This window comes from Myiozetetes cayanensis, unplaced genomic scaffold (assembly GCF_022539395.1).
Source record: "Myiozetetes cayanensis isolate MyiCay16 unplaced genomic scaffold, myiCay2020 scf18, whole genome shotgun sequence".
Lineage (NCBI taxonomy): Eukaryota > Metazoa > Chordata > Aves > Passeriformes > Tyrannidae > Myiozetetes > Myiozetetes cayanensis.
This window is the reverse complement of record NW_026087389.1, coordinates 4,132,658-4,147,786: the sequence shown is the minus strand read 5'-3', so window position 1 is coordinate 4,147,786 and position 15,129 is coordinate 4,132,658. Positions and strand designations below refer to the sequence as shown.

Here is a 15,129-nt window from a genome sequence, read left to right as displayed (position 1 = left end):
GGCAGCAGCATGGCAGGTCCTCAGTTATCAACACAGAGCTCTGGATCTCTACAGTTCCCCACACTCCTGAGGTGTCTGAAGGAATCTTACAGGTTTTACTGAAAATTGTGCTCATCTGTGTCTTAGACAAACCAAGCACTAAATAGAAGTGCTAGATTAAATACTACACATAAATCTCATAATTGTAAAAAGCTAAAAGCAAAAGCACTGTAATAAACTGCTCCCAAGACTGCCTAATCCTGTAGCTCTGAGCCTAAGGATGCACTTGAGTGCTAGCGCTGCCTTACCCAGCTACAGAATGGTTCCTTTTCGTGGAGAACCACAAAATACCCTGAGCTGGAAGAGACCCATAAGGATCATACACCTGCCCCTACAGAGTGCAGGGGATACCTGGAGGTGAGATGCTCAGCTACAGGACCACAACAGGCTCTGCCTGGCAAACGCTTGTTGAGGCTTTAGCACCTTGTGCTTCCAAAGCATCACCCTGAGAAGCAGACGGGTCAGGGAACCACATCTCGCTGTTGGAACACCCTGGTGAAGGAAGGTGGCCTGAGAGGCATCTCCTCACTTTGTCACCCCATCTTGTTCAGACAAAACCCACACAGTGCAGGGGTGGCCAGGGAGGAGAAAGGACATGCAAGGCTGGAGATGGACAAACTAGTTCTATCAGCAGTACGTGACATGCACACAAATACTTTTGATGGGCTGATCTCCACAATTTCTCAAAACTATGTTCAGGCAGCTATTTTCTGGCCAAAAAGCATGGAAAAACACAGCAAAACTCTTGCGCAAAACCCACCTGTTTTGCTCATATTACATTTCTGCATAAAAGTGTGACCTTTTGGACGTTGCCACCTGTCATCTTTCACCCCTTTTATTTTTTTTTCTTTTGGTGCCCTCACAGTTAATTCTCACTTAGGATTCAATTTAAATTCCCAGAATAAAGCTGGATCCCACAGTTTGAATTTGGGATGCTGAGCTGAACTTCAAGGAGTTGCCAAACTAGCAAATCACCTCACCTAGTTGCATAGCTTAATTACATTTATCTGATAAAATGCCACCTTCTTACAGGAGACCCCAAATAACGTGCTTTCCCTAAGATACCCAGAGTCTGATTCATCTGCTTTACTCCTGCCTTATGCTGGTTTAGCACCACTGGCAACAGCAGCAGTGTTACACCGACGTGACGCTGAAATAAATCCATGGAGACACAGACACACCACAAGCACTCCAAAATTAATGTGCTTTTCACTGCTGTTCGTGTACAAACACACAGGGAAAAAAAAAAAGAAAAAGGAATAAAGAATTTTTCTTCTCTTCCTCGCTTTTCGCAAGTTCCTGGCTATCATTCTGAAATGTAGATATTCCCATCATGCCTTGGTGTTTTTCAGCCCCATGATGCCCTCACTTTTGATTGTATAGATGAAGTTGAAGTGCACAGGGTATTTACTGATCCAGTTATCTTGTTCTGTGACAGGCAGAATCAATCAATCAAGGGGCCAGCTTTATGCTTACGTATTCCAGGCACATCTCCGCACTTCAGGATACGAGATCACAGTGTTATCCAGCCAAATTTGATCAACAAATGCAGTTCCCCTGTGCCACAGCAATCTCAGATGAAGATGTTATTATGTGGAACTGAGCAAAGTGATAAAGACAGTACAGAAAAGGGAGGAAAAGTCCAGCTGGACCTTTCTGACAGCCTTTATATACTACAGCAGCAGCATCCTTTTTCCAAGGCTAACAAAAATAGCACATTCCCAAGAAGCTGTTGCAAAATGCTTTCTGGCCACCCTGTATCTATTGGTACTTAATGAAAGAAACATTATGCCACACAGTTTGCTAACACATTCTTAAATACTGGACAACAGATTACACCCCTCGCCACTGTATTTATGGAGATATTTATAACACAGGATCACACACTGTATTTTTCATCACTCTGTTGAGAACAAGCTTATCAAAACCTGAAAGCCCAAAAATATATTTTAAAATCACAGCTGGTTTAAGCAACCTTTAAGTATTTTTATTTTAAATCCCAGCTACAAAAAGATGCAGTTGAATGTGTAAATGTTGAAATCTGTCTCAAGGAGAGTTGACACGATGCTTTTATTTTGCCAACAGCTTTTCACTTTGCTACTGCCCTACAGTTTTTTTTTTACATTATTTAATCCAAAATACCATCTTTTTGATTCTACCTTTCTTTGCATTTTAAATCTTTAATGGGAGCCTTTGGCAGTCCATGGGCACAATTATTAGATATCTGCAGAGAGAAATTGAAAAATTAATCATACTTTCCATTTTGTATTTCAGTACTATACATAAAAATTATCTGGTCCTAAAGCTGCAGTCTGTGGTCTGTCGATATTTTCTCCCCAACACAGTAAATACTATGCAAGAATCCATGTATCTCACATTCAGATCTCTCCAGCTAAACAGTTATATGGAGAATGCCGTGTTCTCCTTTCAAGTGCAAAATTTATTTCAGATCATTTTTCAATTAAAAGGCATCTGCTGCTACTTCTTCTGTTATGGACTGCCTAAAAAATCACAGTAAAAAGTACCCTAGACTAATCATATTGATGATACTGAAGTTGTTTATTACCCTTTTATGGGCTTGGGTACTTAAATTACAGTTTTTCACAACTGTATGCAAAATGGGTAACATAATCCTTATGCAGTTTATTACAGAAACTGATATATGCATTAATCTGACCTTTGTCTAAATAGACCCTTAACCACAGGGAAAAAAAATCCAAAGGCATCTATCAGCATGTGAGCAGTATCAAAACTGCTAAATCTATTAACTTTGTTTTCCTTTCACTATTATTAAACTGGAAAGCAAAATTCAACTGGAAAATTATGCCATTTGGGTCCCCTTGTCATCATGTAATAAGTATGAGAAATATATGTGGAATAGCCAAATGGCCAATAGACAAAACACCCACTCCAAGTGACGTACTGTTTTCCATACCACTCAGACAAAATCAAAACAACAGAGCTGTTGCAAACAAAAACAAAATAACATTTCCCATAAGCATTCCAGACAGAGAAAATTTACAGGAAAAGAAAGCTGGGAAAAGACCCAGAGTGATGTGAGTGTTTGTACCTCCAGCCACAAAACCCGCTTCTGCTGAGCTGGTAAACAACAGTTTAACATTAAAAACACATAAAGGTTCACCATCGATTAATTGTCAAACTTTGGAGTTAAAGATTTACAGCAGCTGAAGGGCTGCTGGTGCTGCTGCCCTGGGCCGGGGGGTTGGATGCTCATCCCTCCTGCCCCCACACCAGGGCAGATGCAGCCAAGGAACGTGCTTCATTCAGAAAAGAGCAGGATCCAGCATGGGCAAAAGCTCCAGTGCTACAGCAAGGAGAGGAAAGTAAACAATCAGGTTGATTGCTTCAGAGTAGTGTGTTCTGCAGAGACTTCAAAAAAAAAAAAAAAAAATCCAGTTTTTTTGTGGTTTTTTTTTGGTTTTTTTTTTTTTTTTCCGGAAAGTCCTTCCAACTCTCTGTGCAGCCTGGCGGAATAACAACTTTAAAAAGTGAAGATGTCGCTTTTTTATAGCTGACTCACATTTATATAACTTTGTTAATGCATCTGCTCCCTGGAAGTTACAGTATCTGTGTTCAGCCGCGATACCTGCCCATAAATCCTGGCAGCGCGGCGAGTATCAACAGCTGCATTTTACTATTTCAGCCCGTCAGTTTACACTGTCTCCATCACGGCGAATTCCTGTCAGCTGCACTCTCGCTAACACAATTCCTATGTTTTGCCTGGCAGTAAATGGACGCTCCTGCCCCAGCATCATCTAAACAACTCTGTTAACATTTGCCCCCGAGCGTCTCTCTCTTTGTCCAGTCCCTGTCTTCTAACAGATGTCATCCAAGTCTAATCAAGCATAAAATGGTCATAAATATTTCTTTCTGGTAGATTTCACATTCGCATTTCATGCAGGGACATGATATTTTTCTGCTACCTCCAGGGAGTACCTAATGCAAAAACCAGTTACTTACATTCAAGGCTCATGTTCCTTTAGTAAAATGCAGCACATGTTCTCAGTTCAAAGACATAAAAAGGCGCAAGACTTTATCTTCTTTTGTTTAACTGCGCCTTTTATTTTTTTTTTTTTTAATACCGTGTGCCACAGCCTCCATCTAGGTATGACATTGTCCTTTGCTTAACAGGCAGACGCACAACATCGAATTCTGACCCTACTACTCTCAAGCACAAACATTTCTGAATTTCATACTCCCATACCTTAATTGTTGCACAAAATATAGATCATTTTTTTTCCTCAGCTATTTCATTTACCAACCTATTTAAAGAATTCACAAGATTAGAAAGGCATCTCTATTTTGGTTCCCTTATGCAAAATTTTGCAACCTACATCATCTTATTTCATTAAAAACAGTTAAATGATTCTAGGATACAAATTTAAGGTTCATGCCTGTTTAACAGCTGATAATCACGAGATGCAAGCAATTTCCACTGCTTAAACTTTGAAACTATTCAAGATAGTCAATTCTTCTTAATGTTAAAATCATCAGAAAAATTATATTTACCCTTGGTTAAACATAGTAAACAATATGTCAGACTGGAAAACAAAACTAACCTCGGATTATTCACAAAGCCCTATGTCTTATTATTTTTTCCCCTTTATGTTTGTCACAGCAGAAATATGCCATGGCTATTTAAACAGAACCACACAACACTTAAGGATATAGATCACAACAGTGAGGCTGTTTTTCCTCCTCCTTCTCCACTGAGCCTAATATTTGATTACTGTTAGTCAAATCAAGCTTTCAGGCAAATAATCTCCATTTTTTAAGTTAATGAGATGTGGTCATGTCGACAACAGCTTGCAGAAACTTTTAATTCCAATTCCTGCAGGCTGTGTTGGCCTCTTTTACAGCAACCACGGTATGAATGAGTCAAATTTGCCAAAATGGCTTATGTAGACAAGTGCACACTTTAAAGAGGCACTAATTAAAAATACCCACTGGTATCATAATTTAAATACCATGAAAATAAACTGTAAAAGTAGCTCAGCTACAATCTTATGACTTTCCTTAGAGCTCGTTTACTTTAACTGGATGATGTTTTATTGCAGATGTATTCCTAGCTAAAAACAATTTTACGTCTTGGAGGAATTCAAGATTTTGATATAATTAAACAATTTATGTTAATATTTGTTTCACATAAGCTATTAAGCAAGCCCCCCAGAACAAGTGCTAATTGAGAAAGATGCAAAGAAGTAGAGTGCTGAAGTAAGCAGCAAATTTATACTGTTGATTTACTGCTCTATCTGCAACTTCCCCCCTCATTACAGCCCTCTTTCTCCCTCTCACTCTGCTATAAGTCTCCCAGCTGTACTGAATCCCATTAAAACACTTTCCTTGGATGCTATTATCTACTGCTTTCCTCAAAAAAGGAAGAAGAGGAAAAGGGAGAAGGAGAGGTGGAGCTTGGCATTATTCTCGATGCACTTCCCTGGCCACAACTTCTCCAAAATCCCTTCTGCTTTTCTGTTTTTTTGGCAAGGAATGTGAGAGGCACAGCTGTAGTGTAACAAAAGGAGACGTGAGACCAAAAATAAAATAAAAAAAAGTTGGTGCTGAGAGGGTTAAACCTATTTAAGGGGTTAAATATGCAATTACCGCTGACTAAAACCAGAGAGACATATAGATAAATAGAAGAAATGAAGTCCCCAGGTTCCATTCAGAAGCCTTCATCACATTACCACCAGACAGAAAACTCTTTAAGTACCATTTTCAGATGTTAAATCATTGTTCGTGCAGCACATATTCTCACTATTCCTGGGGGAACAATATCTGAAGACAGCGTGCTAACAAATGCAATCCAGTAAACAGGCATTTTTCCTCTTGTTGTTAGTACCTTTGTGTTCCAGCTCCCAGCTCTGTCATCCATGCCTTCTCTCTGCTTTGAAGTTAAAGTACTGAATGAGCGTTGTCATCTATTATCCAGAGTGTGCATGTAGATTATAAATAAGAAATAAAAGTGACTTTCAGTACACTGCTTTCGCATTAGCAAGTTGCCTTCTCTGTTACCTCCTCTGTCCTTCATACTTTGCTACCAACATTATATTAAAAATATGACTTTAAGTGTTTCTTATAGAATGCTATAAAATACGTACACAGCAGAGACAGAAGTTTTATTGAAACAAACAAGTCCAGCAGTTTAACCAGGTTCATGAGTTCAGCTTCAGCAGACTGTTTAACCCTTATCTGCAGATGTCCTTCAGGGCCCCGGCACATTAATTGCATCCCTGGCTTCTTTTGCATGCACACTACTGAACACAGAGCTATTAATTACACTGGAGTTTATTTACAGAAAGAGCCTTTTCCACTATCGATCCATTATTTATTAATATTTTCTGGTGTAACGATCTCATCACATTTTTCTTTTTAAGGCCCTGAATAAACACTTTGCACACAAGTAACAGTGCTGACCTATTTCAACTGCATCTGCTTGTACCTGGTCAGAAAACTCATCTCCATGAACATCTCATATGTTAGAGACTTTGAAACATTTCTCACCTGAAGGAAGAGGTGATCAATTAATCTTCAGGTAATCATATCATAGGATCATGGAACAGTTTGGGTGGCAAGGCACCTTAAAGATCATTTAGTTCCAAGCCCCCTACAGGGACACCCTGCACTTCCCTCTGCCTTCAGATGGCTTCACCAAGCACCGCTTCAGGCACCCTAATCCATGCACGCTGCCTAAGTTATGGCAGTTTAGGAAGACAAGGAGAAAGGTGTTTGAAGCCCTGAGGGGTAGTGGGCACCTGGAGAAGGTGGGGACCAAAGATGTGTGTAAAGATCTTTATCCTGGCCCTGCTCCAGTGGGGAATCACCTGGGCCACCTCCAGGCAGGGGCACACTTGATGCAGGTATCACACACCAGCTGCCCAGATGGCCTCAGCAAAAAAACAAACAGGTTCTGGGGAAGCCCAAGCAGAGCCAAAACTGGCTGAGCCCAAAGCCAGCACTGCACAACAAGCTGGAACCACAGAATCACCTCTAGGATCACCAAGTCCAGCTCTAAACCCAGCACTGCCAAGTCACAAAAGACAGCTTTGGGAAGAGTAAGAACAAGCCTGGGAACAATACACTTCTAAATAAATAATAAACCTTTTGCACTTAATAAATTCCTCATCATTCAGCGGAGCATCCATTTTAGAGGACCAAAAGCATACTCATGCACCTAGCTTCCCTTCAGCTCCACATTCAGCTCAAAGCCTTGGCAGACTTGCACAATATTTATGTTGTTCAAGATGATGGGAGCACTGAGACCTGAGGACCAAAGCTCCTCTGGAGAGGGAGTGGAAAAGGCCGGATGGGATACACCGTGCAGGGACTGGTAGTGCCCTGGCTGCCACCTGGAAAACTATGTGATCAGCAAGATTTCCTGAAAGTAAAATCCCTCAGTGCAGCTCCTCTGCAGATGGCAGCAGCTTTGGGAGGCAGAAGGGAAACCCCTTGGTTCTTCTGGCTGGGCAGCAAAATTTGCAGTACATCTGTGGCTGAGTATGGGCTGCTCAGGTAAGGATTCTGCAGGGCAGGCACACAGGAGCTCTCCTTCCCTTCACCCCTCCAGGTGTCCTGGATCTTTCTTCCTTTCATCCTTTTGGATAAACAATAATGATATAAGGAGGTTCAAGCACAGTCCAGTGTTTTTCACTCAGACATATGGGAGCCAGTCCTTTCAAAAATGCTTTCAGTGAAAGGTTCAAGTGCCTGTAAAGACTGGGGCAAACCAGTAATGATTTCCAAGGCTGTCACCTACTGCCTGTCCATAACACCACCAAGAAAAAAAATCAGACAGACAAAAACAGAAGGGAAGAAGATGCACATATTCCTTCCTTCCCTCCACTAGGATAAGATGAAAATGTGATTGTGCTGAACAGTCTTTCATTAGCAGATAGCACATCTGCAGGCAGCTCAAATAGGCTGCAGGGCCTCATCCTCCGTTCCCTTAGGTAAGGCAGCAGTGGATGGTGCAATGTCTGGATGCATATGGAATATCAGCAATCCCATGTCAGTGTGAAGAGCAAGCTGCTGATCCCCCCATTCAGTGCCAGCCCAGGCACAGGAGCTCCCTCCAGCCCTGGGAAAGCACCAAGTGTGAGGCCTGACCTCGTCTTAACCCTGGAGAACGGGGCAGCCCTTGTGTCCTTGGCATTCACTGCTGGATGCCTGCTGAACATATGAGAACATGAAGGGGTACTTTTTCTCTGCTAGGGGCCAGCTTTCCATCCAGCTCCTGTCCACAGGACTGAACAAACTGAGCTCCAGCCTGACTCCCTTACTCAGCAAGTTCATGTCTCGCCTAAGATGACGAACAGGTAAATACTCCCAGGTTTCACGAGTTCATTTAACAAGAGCTGTATCTCCCCAGCACAGGGGGATCAGCTCCTAAAGACAAGATGAGAGGAGGTGAAAAGCTGGTCTTAGGAAACATGAGATCAGGTACAAAAGGGATTCTTTGCTGTCAAAGCATAATATGTCAGCTTGTGATAAACCTGAATTGCTTCATATACCAAGGATCACTAGACATTAGCTGCTTTTTATATGGCAATATGGTGCAGAGGTTTCAGAGAGAATATTGTTTTATGTTGATCATGATAAAACTCTCTGTAGCTTTGATAAAGCCTGCATACAGGCTTTTCATTCAAACTAATGAGTGATACTGGCTGCTGGATGCCGAGGCACGCTCTTGATGCTTTCCAGTGGTTCAACTCGTAACTAGGAATCAATTCAGCCTGGATAAGCAAGAGTGTTACTCATCTAAAGGATTCTGAATGATGATCCCGTTCCCTGTGTGCTCCCTAGGTACATCTGAAAAGGTATGGTGACAAAGGGAGCACCACATGTTGGTGAAGTACATCTCTTAGCAGAGGGATCTCCTGGGTTCAGCCTGCTCTGAGCGAACAGTTGGCTCACACTGTAATCAGCCATCAAACAGCTCAGGCCCTATGGGCGATTCACTTAGCACAGGCCTTTTGCTGCTCTGTTTTCCAACATCTGTTTCAATGCCTGTCATCTCCCTGCTTTAAACAAATGTACTGCAGATGTCTTGTCTTGCGGACGACAGAGACTTGGCAAAGACACGAACAGAGGCCTCCAAATGACAGAGGCGCAGCTAAGGCAGTTATTGGGGGGTTCTGGATGGACTCTGTGCACTAAACACAAAATGAGATTTTACACTCACATTCCCACCCCATATCCCCCTTTGAACCTTCTATTTTCTCCTTCAGATTTAAGAGACTGATGAAGGACAGGGATCAGGATGCAGACTGAGATGCAGCCTACTCAGAAACATGGGGCCTGAGTCTTCTCAAAAGATTTATCATTGACATGTGCAATTAAACAGGAAGACACACACTCATTTGCTCACCTTTTGTTCCAAGGACAATCTGATACAAGACTGGACACAGAGGGACACAATGTGTGGTAAAGATAATGGCTTCCAAGACAAGACTGTGGCCTGAAAACAGCAAAGAGACTTTCTCGGGCTAAGACTGTGCTTCTGGAAGAACCAATACACGAAATGGGACACAGAGGGAATAGGGACAGGTTACTGTGAGGGGTCTCCAGGCACATCCATCCTACAGTGTTCTTATTATGCAAACCCAGTCTGAGCTTCCACCAGGAAAACCAGCTCACTGAGACCTGGAATTCTGTAGTTTTGCAAGGGCTACTTTTGTCCCTGTGAACAGATTCTACCTGTAGCTGTTTGAGGTCTGGCTGTGGTGAGTTATGTAGCCAATAAGATTCCAACAAAATTACTGCTCGTTGGATGTGTATCATGGGTCACTCTCAGATGGAATCAGACAGCAAATGTGTTTAAGAAGTCAATCTTTTTTTAAGAACAACACAGATGAACTAACAGACAAATCAGAAAATGGCATTCTTTAAGGATAAATTATAAGATGCTGCAATTCAGCTGGAATATCCAAACTTTCTAAACACAGCAAGGACGACAACTGATTACACAGCACTTCTTACAGTCAACAGGGTCATGCTGTTGCAAAAATGCCATGTACCACATTCAGATGCACAAAGAGGAGCACTGCCTGCAAATTATACGTGAGAAATTAATTGTCTCCACTTGCTCCAGAAAGACTTCAGTTAGAGGATCAAATCACTGGAGCACTGCAATTCTAGATGACTGGAGACAGTCCAGAAGACAGTGGCCAGATTGACCACAGGTCTGGAAAACGGGATGGACAAGGACAGAGCTAAGACCACTTCAGTTCTGAGGAGACAGAAGGTACAGACACATTAACAGAATTCATGTAGGAAAAAGGGTGCTGTAACAAGAAAGGGGACAATCTGCTCTCTGCCTGTTACAGACAGAAGAGGGAAGAGGTGGTACCTGAGGGGAGCCTACAAGAAAGCTGGAGAGGGACTTTTTACAAGGGTATGTAGTGATAGAACAAGGGGTAATGGCTTCAAACTGACAGAGGGTGGGTTTAAGTTAGATATTAGAAAGAAATTCTTCCTGATGAGGGTGGTGAGGCACTGGCACAGGTTGTCCAGAAACACTTGTGGATTCCCCATCCCTGGAAGTGCTCAAGGCCAGGCTGGTTGTGGCTTGGAGCAACCTGGTCTAGTGCAAGGTGTCCTTGCCCATGGTAGGGGATTGTAACAAGATAATCTTTAAAATTTCTTCCAACCCAAGCCATTCAATGACTCCATGATTCTAGATCAAGCTTTTTGATAAAGCATTGGGAATAAACTTCTCACAGGAGAGTAAAACACCAGAAGATTTTGCCTGGGCAGGAGTGAAACCTCCCTTGACAGACTAGTGAAACACATATCAGGCAGACTAAGCAGCATCAAAGACACACTTCTACTCCTGCCTTTGCTCTGCATGGAAGGATTGAAACAACAACAACAAAAATATATTTTTCCAAAATCCACAGAAAAAAAAGGTTAAGTCTAAGACAACTTCACAGCAAACCTGGAGCAGTGGGCTGCCCTGAGTGTGGCTGCAGCCCAGCCAGACCATCAGCCAGCACTAGAGAAGTTCCTACTGCAGGCTCTCAGTGACCTTGGAAGGATCCCCAAACGTGAGCACGGCACGCGTTTCCCTGCCCCCAGGGAGAGGCACATATTTTTGCTCGCACTTTATGAATCTTTGACGTACAGTCTCTATGACACAGCCTTGGAAGACCATATCTTTTATTTATTATGCCTAGCAATTGTCCTTGTAACCAATTAGGAAAAAAAGCAGGTGGTCAACAGAAACTCTGCAAAATAAAACCCCTCAGCAAAGCAAACACCATACCTTTCAGAGCAAGAAAAAATACTGTAAACAGAGCTAATCACTGCTAAACCCTTATAATCCAGTCCTTGCCCAAGTTAAGAGACTGAAACCAAGAGTAAAACACTTCAAAAAGCATTAATCAGAGGAACTGGTGAATCATTTCTCGAGATAAAGACAGAGTCAGAACTATTTTAAACTCCAGACGCTCACTGTGTTGTGGAAAGGGGCTCAAACCCATCCTGGCAGACTGGACTAAGGGGCCAGGGTCCCACACCATCCAATGGGATGGTTGTTCCAGGGACTGGGAGAATGGCTGCCATTATGGGCTTCGCCCCAGCAGCCATAAGGAAGACTTGCCAAACAGAAAAGAGCCCACTTTTAGCTCCTCTATAAAACAGCTACAGTTACCAGCATTCCCTGTACCTTGTTGAGTATAATATTCAATAATATTAATGGGCTCATATTTACCGTATCTTAAAAGCTAACAATCCCATTGCCAGCACTAATTAAAGAAGCAGAAAAGAAGCAGTGGATTAATTCTTCAATATGGTTTCACACCTAGATTTAATAAAACCTGCTTTAGTGTTATAACCTTACATTTGTTTCAAGAACACTATAAAAAGATAAGTCTGCTTTTTGTTGTTTATTGACTTGGAGGGTTTTCTTTCAGATCTGTAATATAGCATTACAGCTATAGGAAGGCAAGGAAGTAAGACTGTTTTCCCTGAACAAAACAAGTGCTTCTGCTGCCTGAATACCATGCCTGGGATGACGGCTGGGAAGAAACCAGCACAGCTATTCAGAGAGGAGAACACTGAACACATGAACAGACACAAAAATGCAGCACTGGGGAGGTTTATCTGTAACAAACCCTCCCTGTGACCTTACAGAAAGCACTTCACCTGCAGCTCCACGTGAATGCCAGCCAGCTTTTCCAGGGGATGGACTGAATGGTTCCTTCCCTGCCACAAACACGGAGCTCCCACACCTGCACACTCAGCACATCGGACGCCTTCATCCACACCGACCTGCTCGGCATGTGCATGCCAAGTGCAGTACGCATTCCCAGTGGGAATTCTTTACTGCACCACAGCACACAACCTACCAAATAAAAATACCTGCTTGCTTAGTCTGCAACTGAGGATAAAATAACGACAGACGGAGCAGTGCCTTAACCAGCCTCTTCATCAAAAATGTTGCAGGCTTTCCAACAAAATCCAGAAGAGTTGCTCTCCATACACACATCTCCATCCTTCCCTGAGTCTGAAGAAGCGGGATGACACAGTAAAGGAGTGGGTATGCAATGCAGTACAACACTGAATCACAGAATGCTTTGGGTTGGAGGGACCTTAAAGCTCATCTAGTCCAATGCCCCTGCCATGGGAAGGGGTACCTTCCACTAGAGAAGGTTACTCAGAGCCCTGTCCAGCCTGGCCTTGAACATTTCCAGGCATGAGGCATCCACAGCTTCTCTGGGAAACCTGTGCCAAGGCCTTACCACCCTCACCACCACAGTAAAGAATCTCTTCCTAATATCCACCCTAAACCTACTGTCAAGTTTGAAGCCATTCCCCCTTGTCCTGTCACTCTAGGCCCTTGCAAAAAGTCTCTCTCCATCTTCCTTGTCAGTTCCCTTCAGGTACTCTGAGGCTGTAACTAGGTCACCACGAAGCTGCCTCTTCTCCAGGCGGAACAATCCCAATTATCTTAGCCTTTCCTTGTAGGAGAGGTGCTCCATCCCAAAGTCAAGATAAACTACAGCCAAAAGCCAGAGCTCTTCCTAGGTGAGCTCATCTTTAGATCAAGTTTCTCATTTAAGCAGAGGCCAGAAGAATTCTCCAGGAGACTGCTGAGACTGGACTGTGAGGGTCTGAGCGCCCCAAATGCTTTCACATCCACGAGGAAAACTATACCCCATCCCATTCCTAATTTTTCCTGCAAGATGCTGGGCCCCACTACTTCATAACAAGTTCCATTCTCCTTCCCTGTGCCTGCCTGACCTTTCTCCTTCAGTGAATCACTTAATTATGTGGAAATAGAAATACAAAAAGATGATGGTTTAAAAACACAAATGCTCGAGCTTCATCCGTGAGAGAGCAGCCAATCCCTCCGGAGTTGTGGGTCTGCTGCTGATTAAGGATGGCAGAAGGTTCTAGGGAAGATCCACCCTCTGCCCACACAGCCCCTGGAAACAGCTGGGGACCCTACCCCTATTTCAGCACATATCTCACCAATTACTGGAAAAAGGAGTTAAAAAGGATGTCAGACAGTGGTCTTACAACATTTCGCTAGTGTTGCAGTTCTTTCCTGGCAGAAGTTTTTCAGTATCGGTGATAATAACAAGGAAAATTTAAGGAAAACTTGATTTGAGCATGTCAACAGCAACCACATTCCTTTGGCTTGTGATCACTCTAACTCAAACAGACAAGATCCACAACTCCCCCCCCTTTCTGCACTTAATTTCCAGGTAGAGTTTGTTAAAGCCTGAAATCTCACCTGAACTTTGGAAAGTCTTTCTGGAAAAAAAAAAAGGGGGAAAAAAAAGACCCATACACAAATATTTGGCTAAGCGACCCATAGCAAATTGCGTAATGCCAGTTAAAAGTTGTGTTTTTTAAGTATCAGCCCCAGAGGTTTTATCTGAAATAAAATCCTGATTACTTCAGATTCTGTGGAGGCAAACTGTGACCTTGCTCTGCATCTCCAAATTTGAAACATTTGTGTCGTGCCCCTTGATAACGATGCCTCTTGCTAGAAAAGAAAAAAATCCTTTCAAAAACTTGCTTGTTTTATTAAATAAGGTAAGAAGGCCCCAAACATGCTTATAAGAATTAGTTCAGCCTTGAAGCTTGATCAAAAGAGGTCACCCAAACTTGGGACTCCAGTGCTCTACCAAGCAAAAACGAGCCATCTCCAGGCATGCAGCCGCGTGCCCAGCGATGTTTCTGTCTGCAGCCATCCCAGTCCTCAATCCTGGGGTCATTAAATGAGAATCAGGATTAGGTCAGCACACAGAACACAAGGAATTATATCCATTTCTTGCATCCTTCTCCTTGGTTTGCCTGGGAACACACCGTGAGAGCTTGGGGCAAAGGGGAGAATTGCACTGATGAGTTTTAAAACACGTTGTCAGAGAGATTAAATAGCCCAACTCTCCCCAACCTTCACTTTACCAGAGCTACTTTCAGTAGCCAAGAAGGAAAAAAAAAAAAAGAAAAAAGAAAAACCCCTAAAAGAAAAAGAAGAAATGTGATTAAAAATAAATTGAAAAGCCCAACTTGTAATAAAGCTGGCACTTGCCCCAGGCTTCAGAGATGTTTGAGACTATACACTTCACAGACACAATCTAAAGATTTTATAGGGGGGGAAAAAAAAAAAAGAGAGATTTGCACTATTTAAAACAGGTTGCAAATACAGTTTATGTTTTGTAAACGCAGGGAGCACAGCTACCAAAATACAGAATGCAGCTACGAAACAAGCAACACTGTCCTAAAAAACTGTCATTATATAATATCACTGTTTACACTAAGCCTTCAAAAAATACCTTCTGTTAATTTTTTTTTAATTAATGGGGTGCTATACAGTTAAATAAACTCACAAAGAGTATTCATGATTTCTGCATTTTTACTTCATATCTCAATCTTTATTTACAACATTACTGTTATAAATTACAACAGTACTGTTAATATTCTTCTCACTTGCTGGGATACCCAGTGGAGCTCCACAGGAGAAGGAGCATAACGCAGAAAACCATGGCATTTGATTCTGCTCTTATTTAAACGTTTTAAAGTCAGACAAAACTCCACTGAAATCAAGGGCTACTGAAA

The 15,129-nt window shown here is 42.4% G+C and overlaps 1 protein-coding gene and 1 long non-coding RNA gene across 17 annotated transcripts in view; both read right to left on the bottom strand.

The window, feature by feature from the left end:
* The window catches only part of FOXP1 (forkhead box P1), a 338,282-nt gene that overhangs the window by 143,826 nt on the left and 179,327 nt on the right, over nt 1–15,129 (bottom strand). Inside the window, exon 1 of one of the 16 annotated variants that reach the window (XM_050313042.1) lies at nt 5,903–5,950. The exons of the other annotated variants lie outside the window; for them this stretch is intronic. Within the exon in view, the coding sequence (XP_050168999.1) occupies nt 5,903–5,935 (33 nt within the window). The 5' untranslated portion in view covers nt 5,936–5,950. Of the gene's footprint in view, nt 1–5,902; nt 5,951–15,129 lie in introns of those variants that run through there. 16 annotated transcript variants of the gene reach the window in all.
* On the bottom strand, nt 1,216–3,418 carry LOC126638827 (uncharacterized). Its single transcript, XR_007628696.1, has 2 exons — nt 3,182–3,418; nt 1,216–2,263 (listed from the first exon to the last, which is right to left on the bottom strand). It is a non-coding gene; the product is annotated as an uncharacterized LOC126638827 (long non-coding RNA).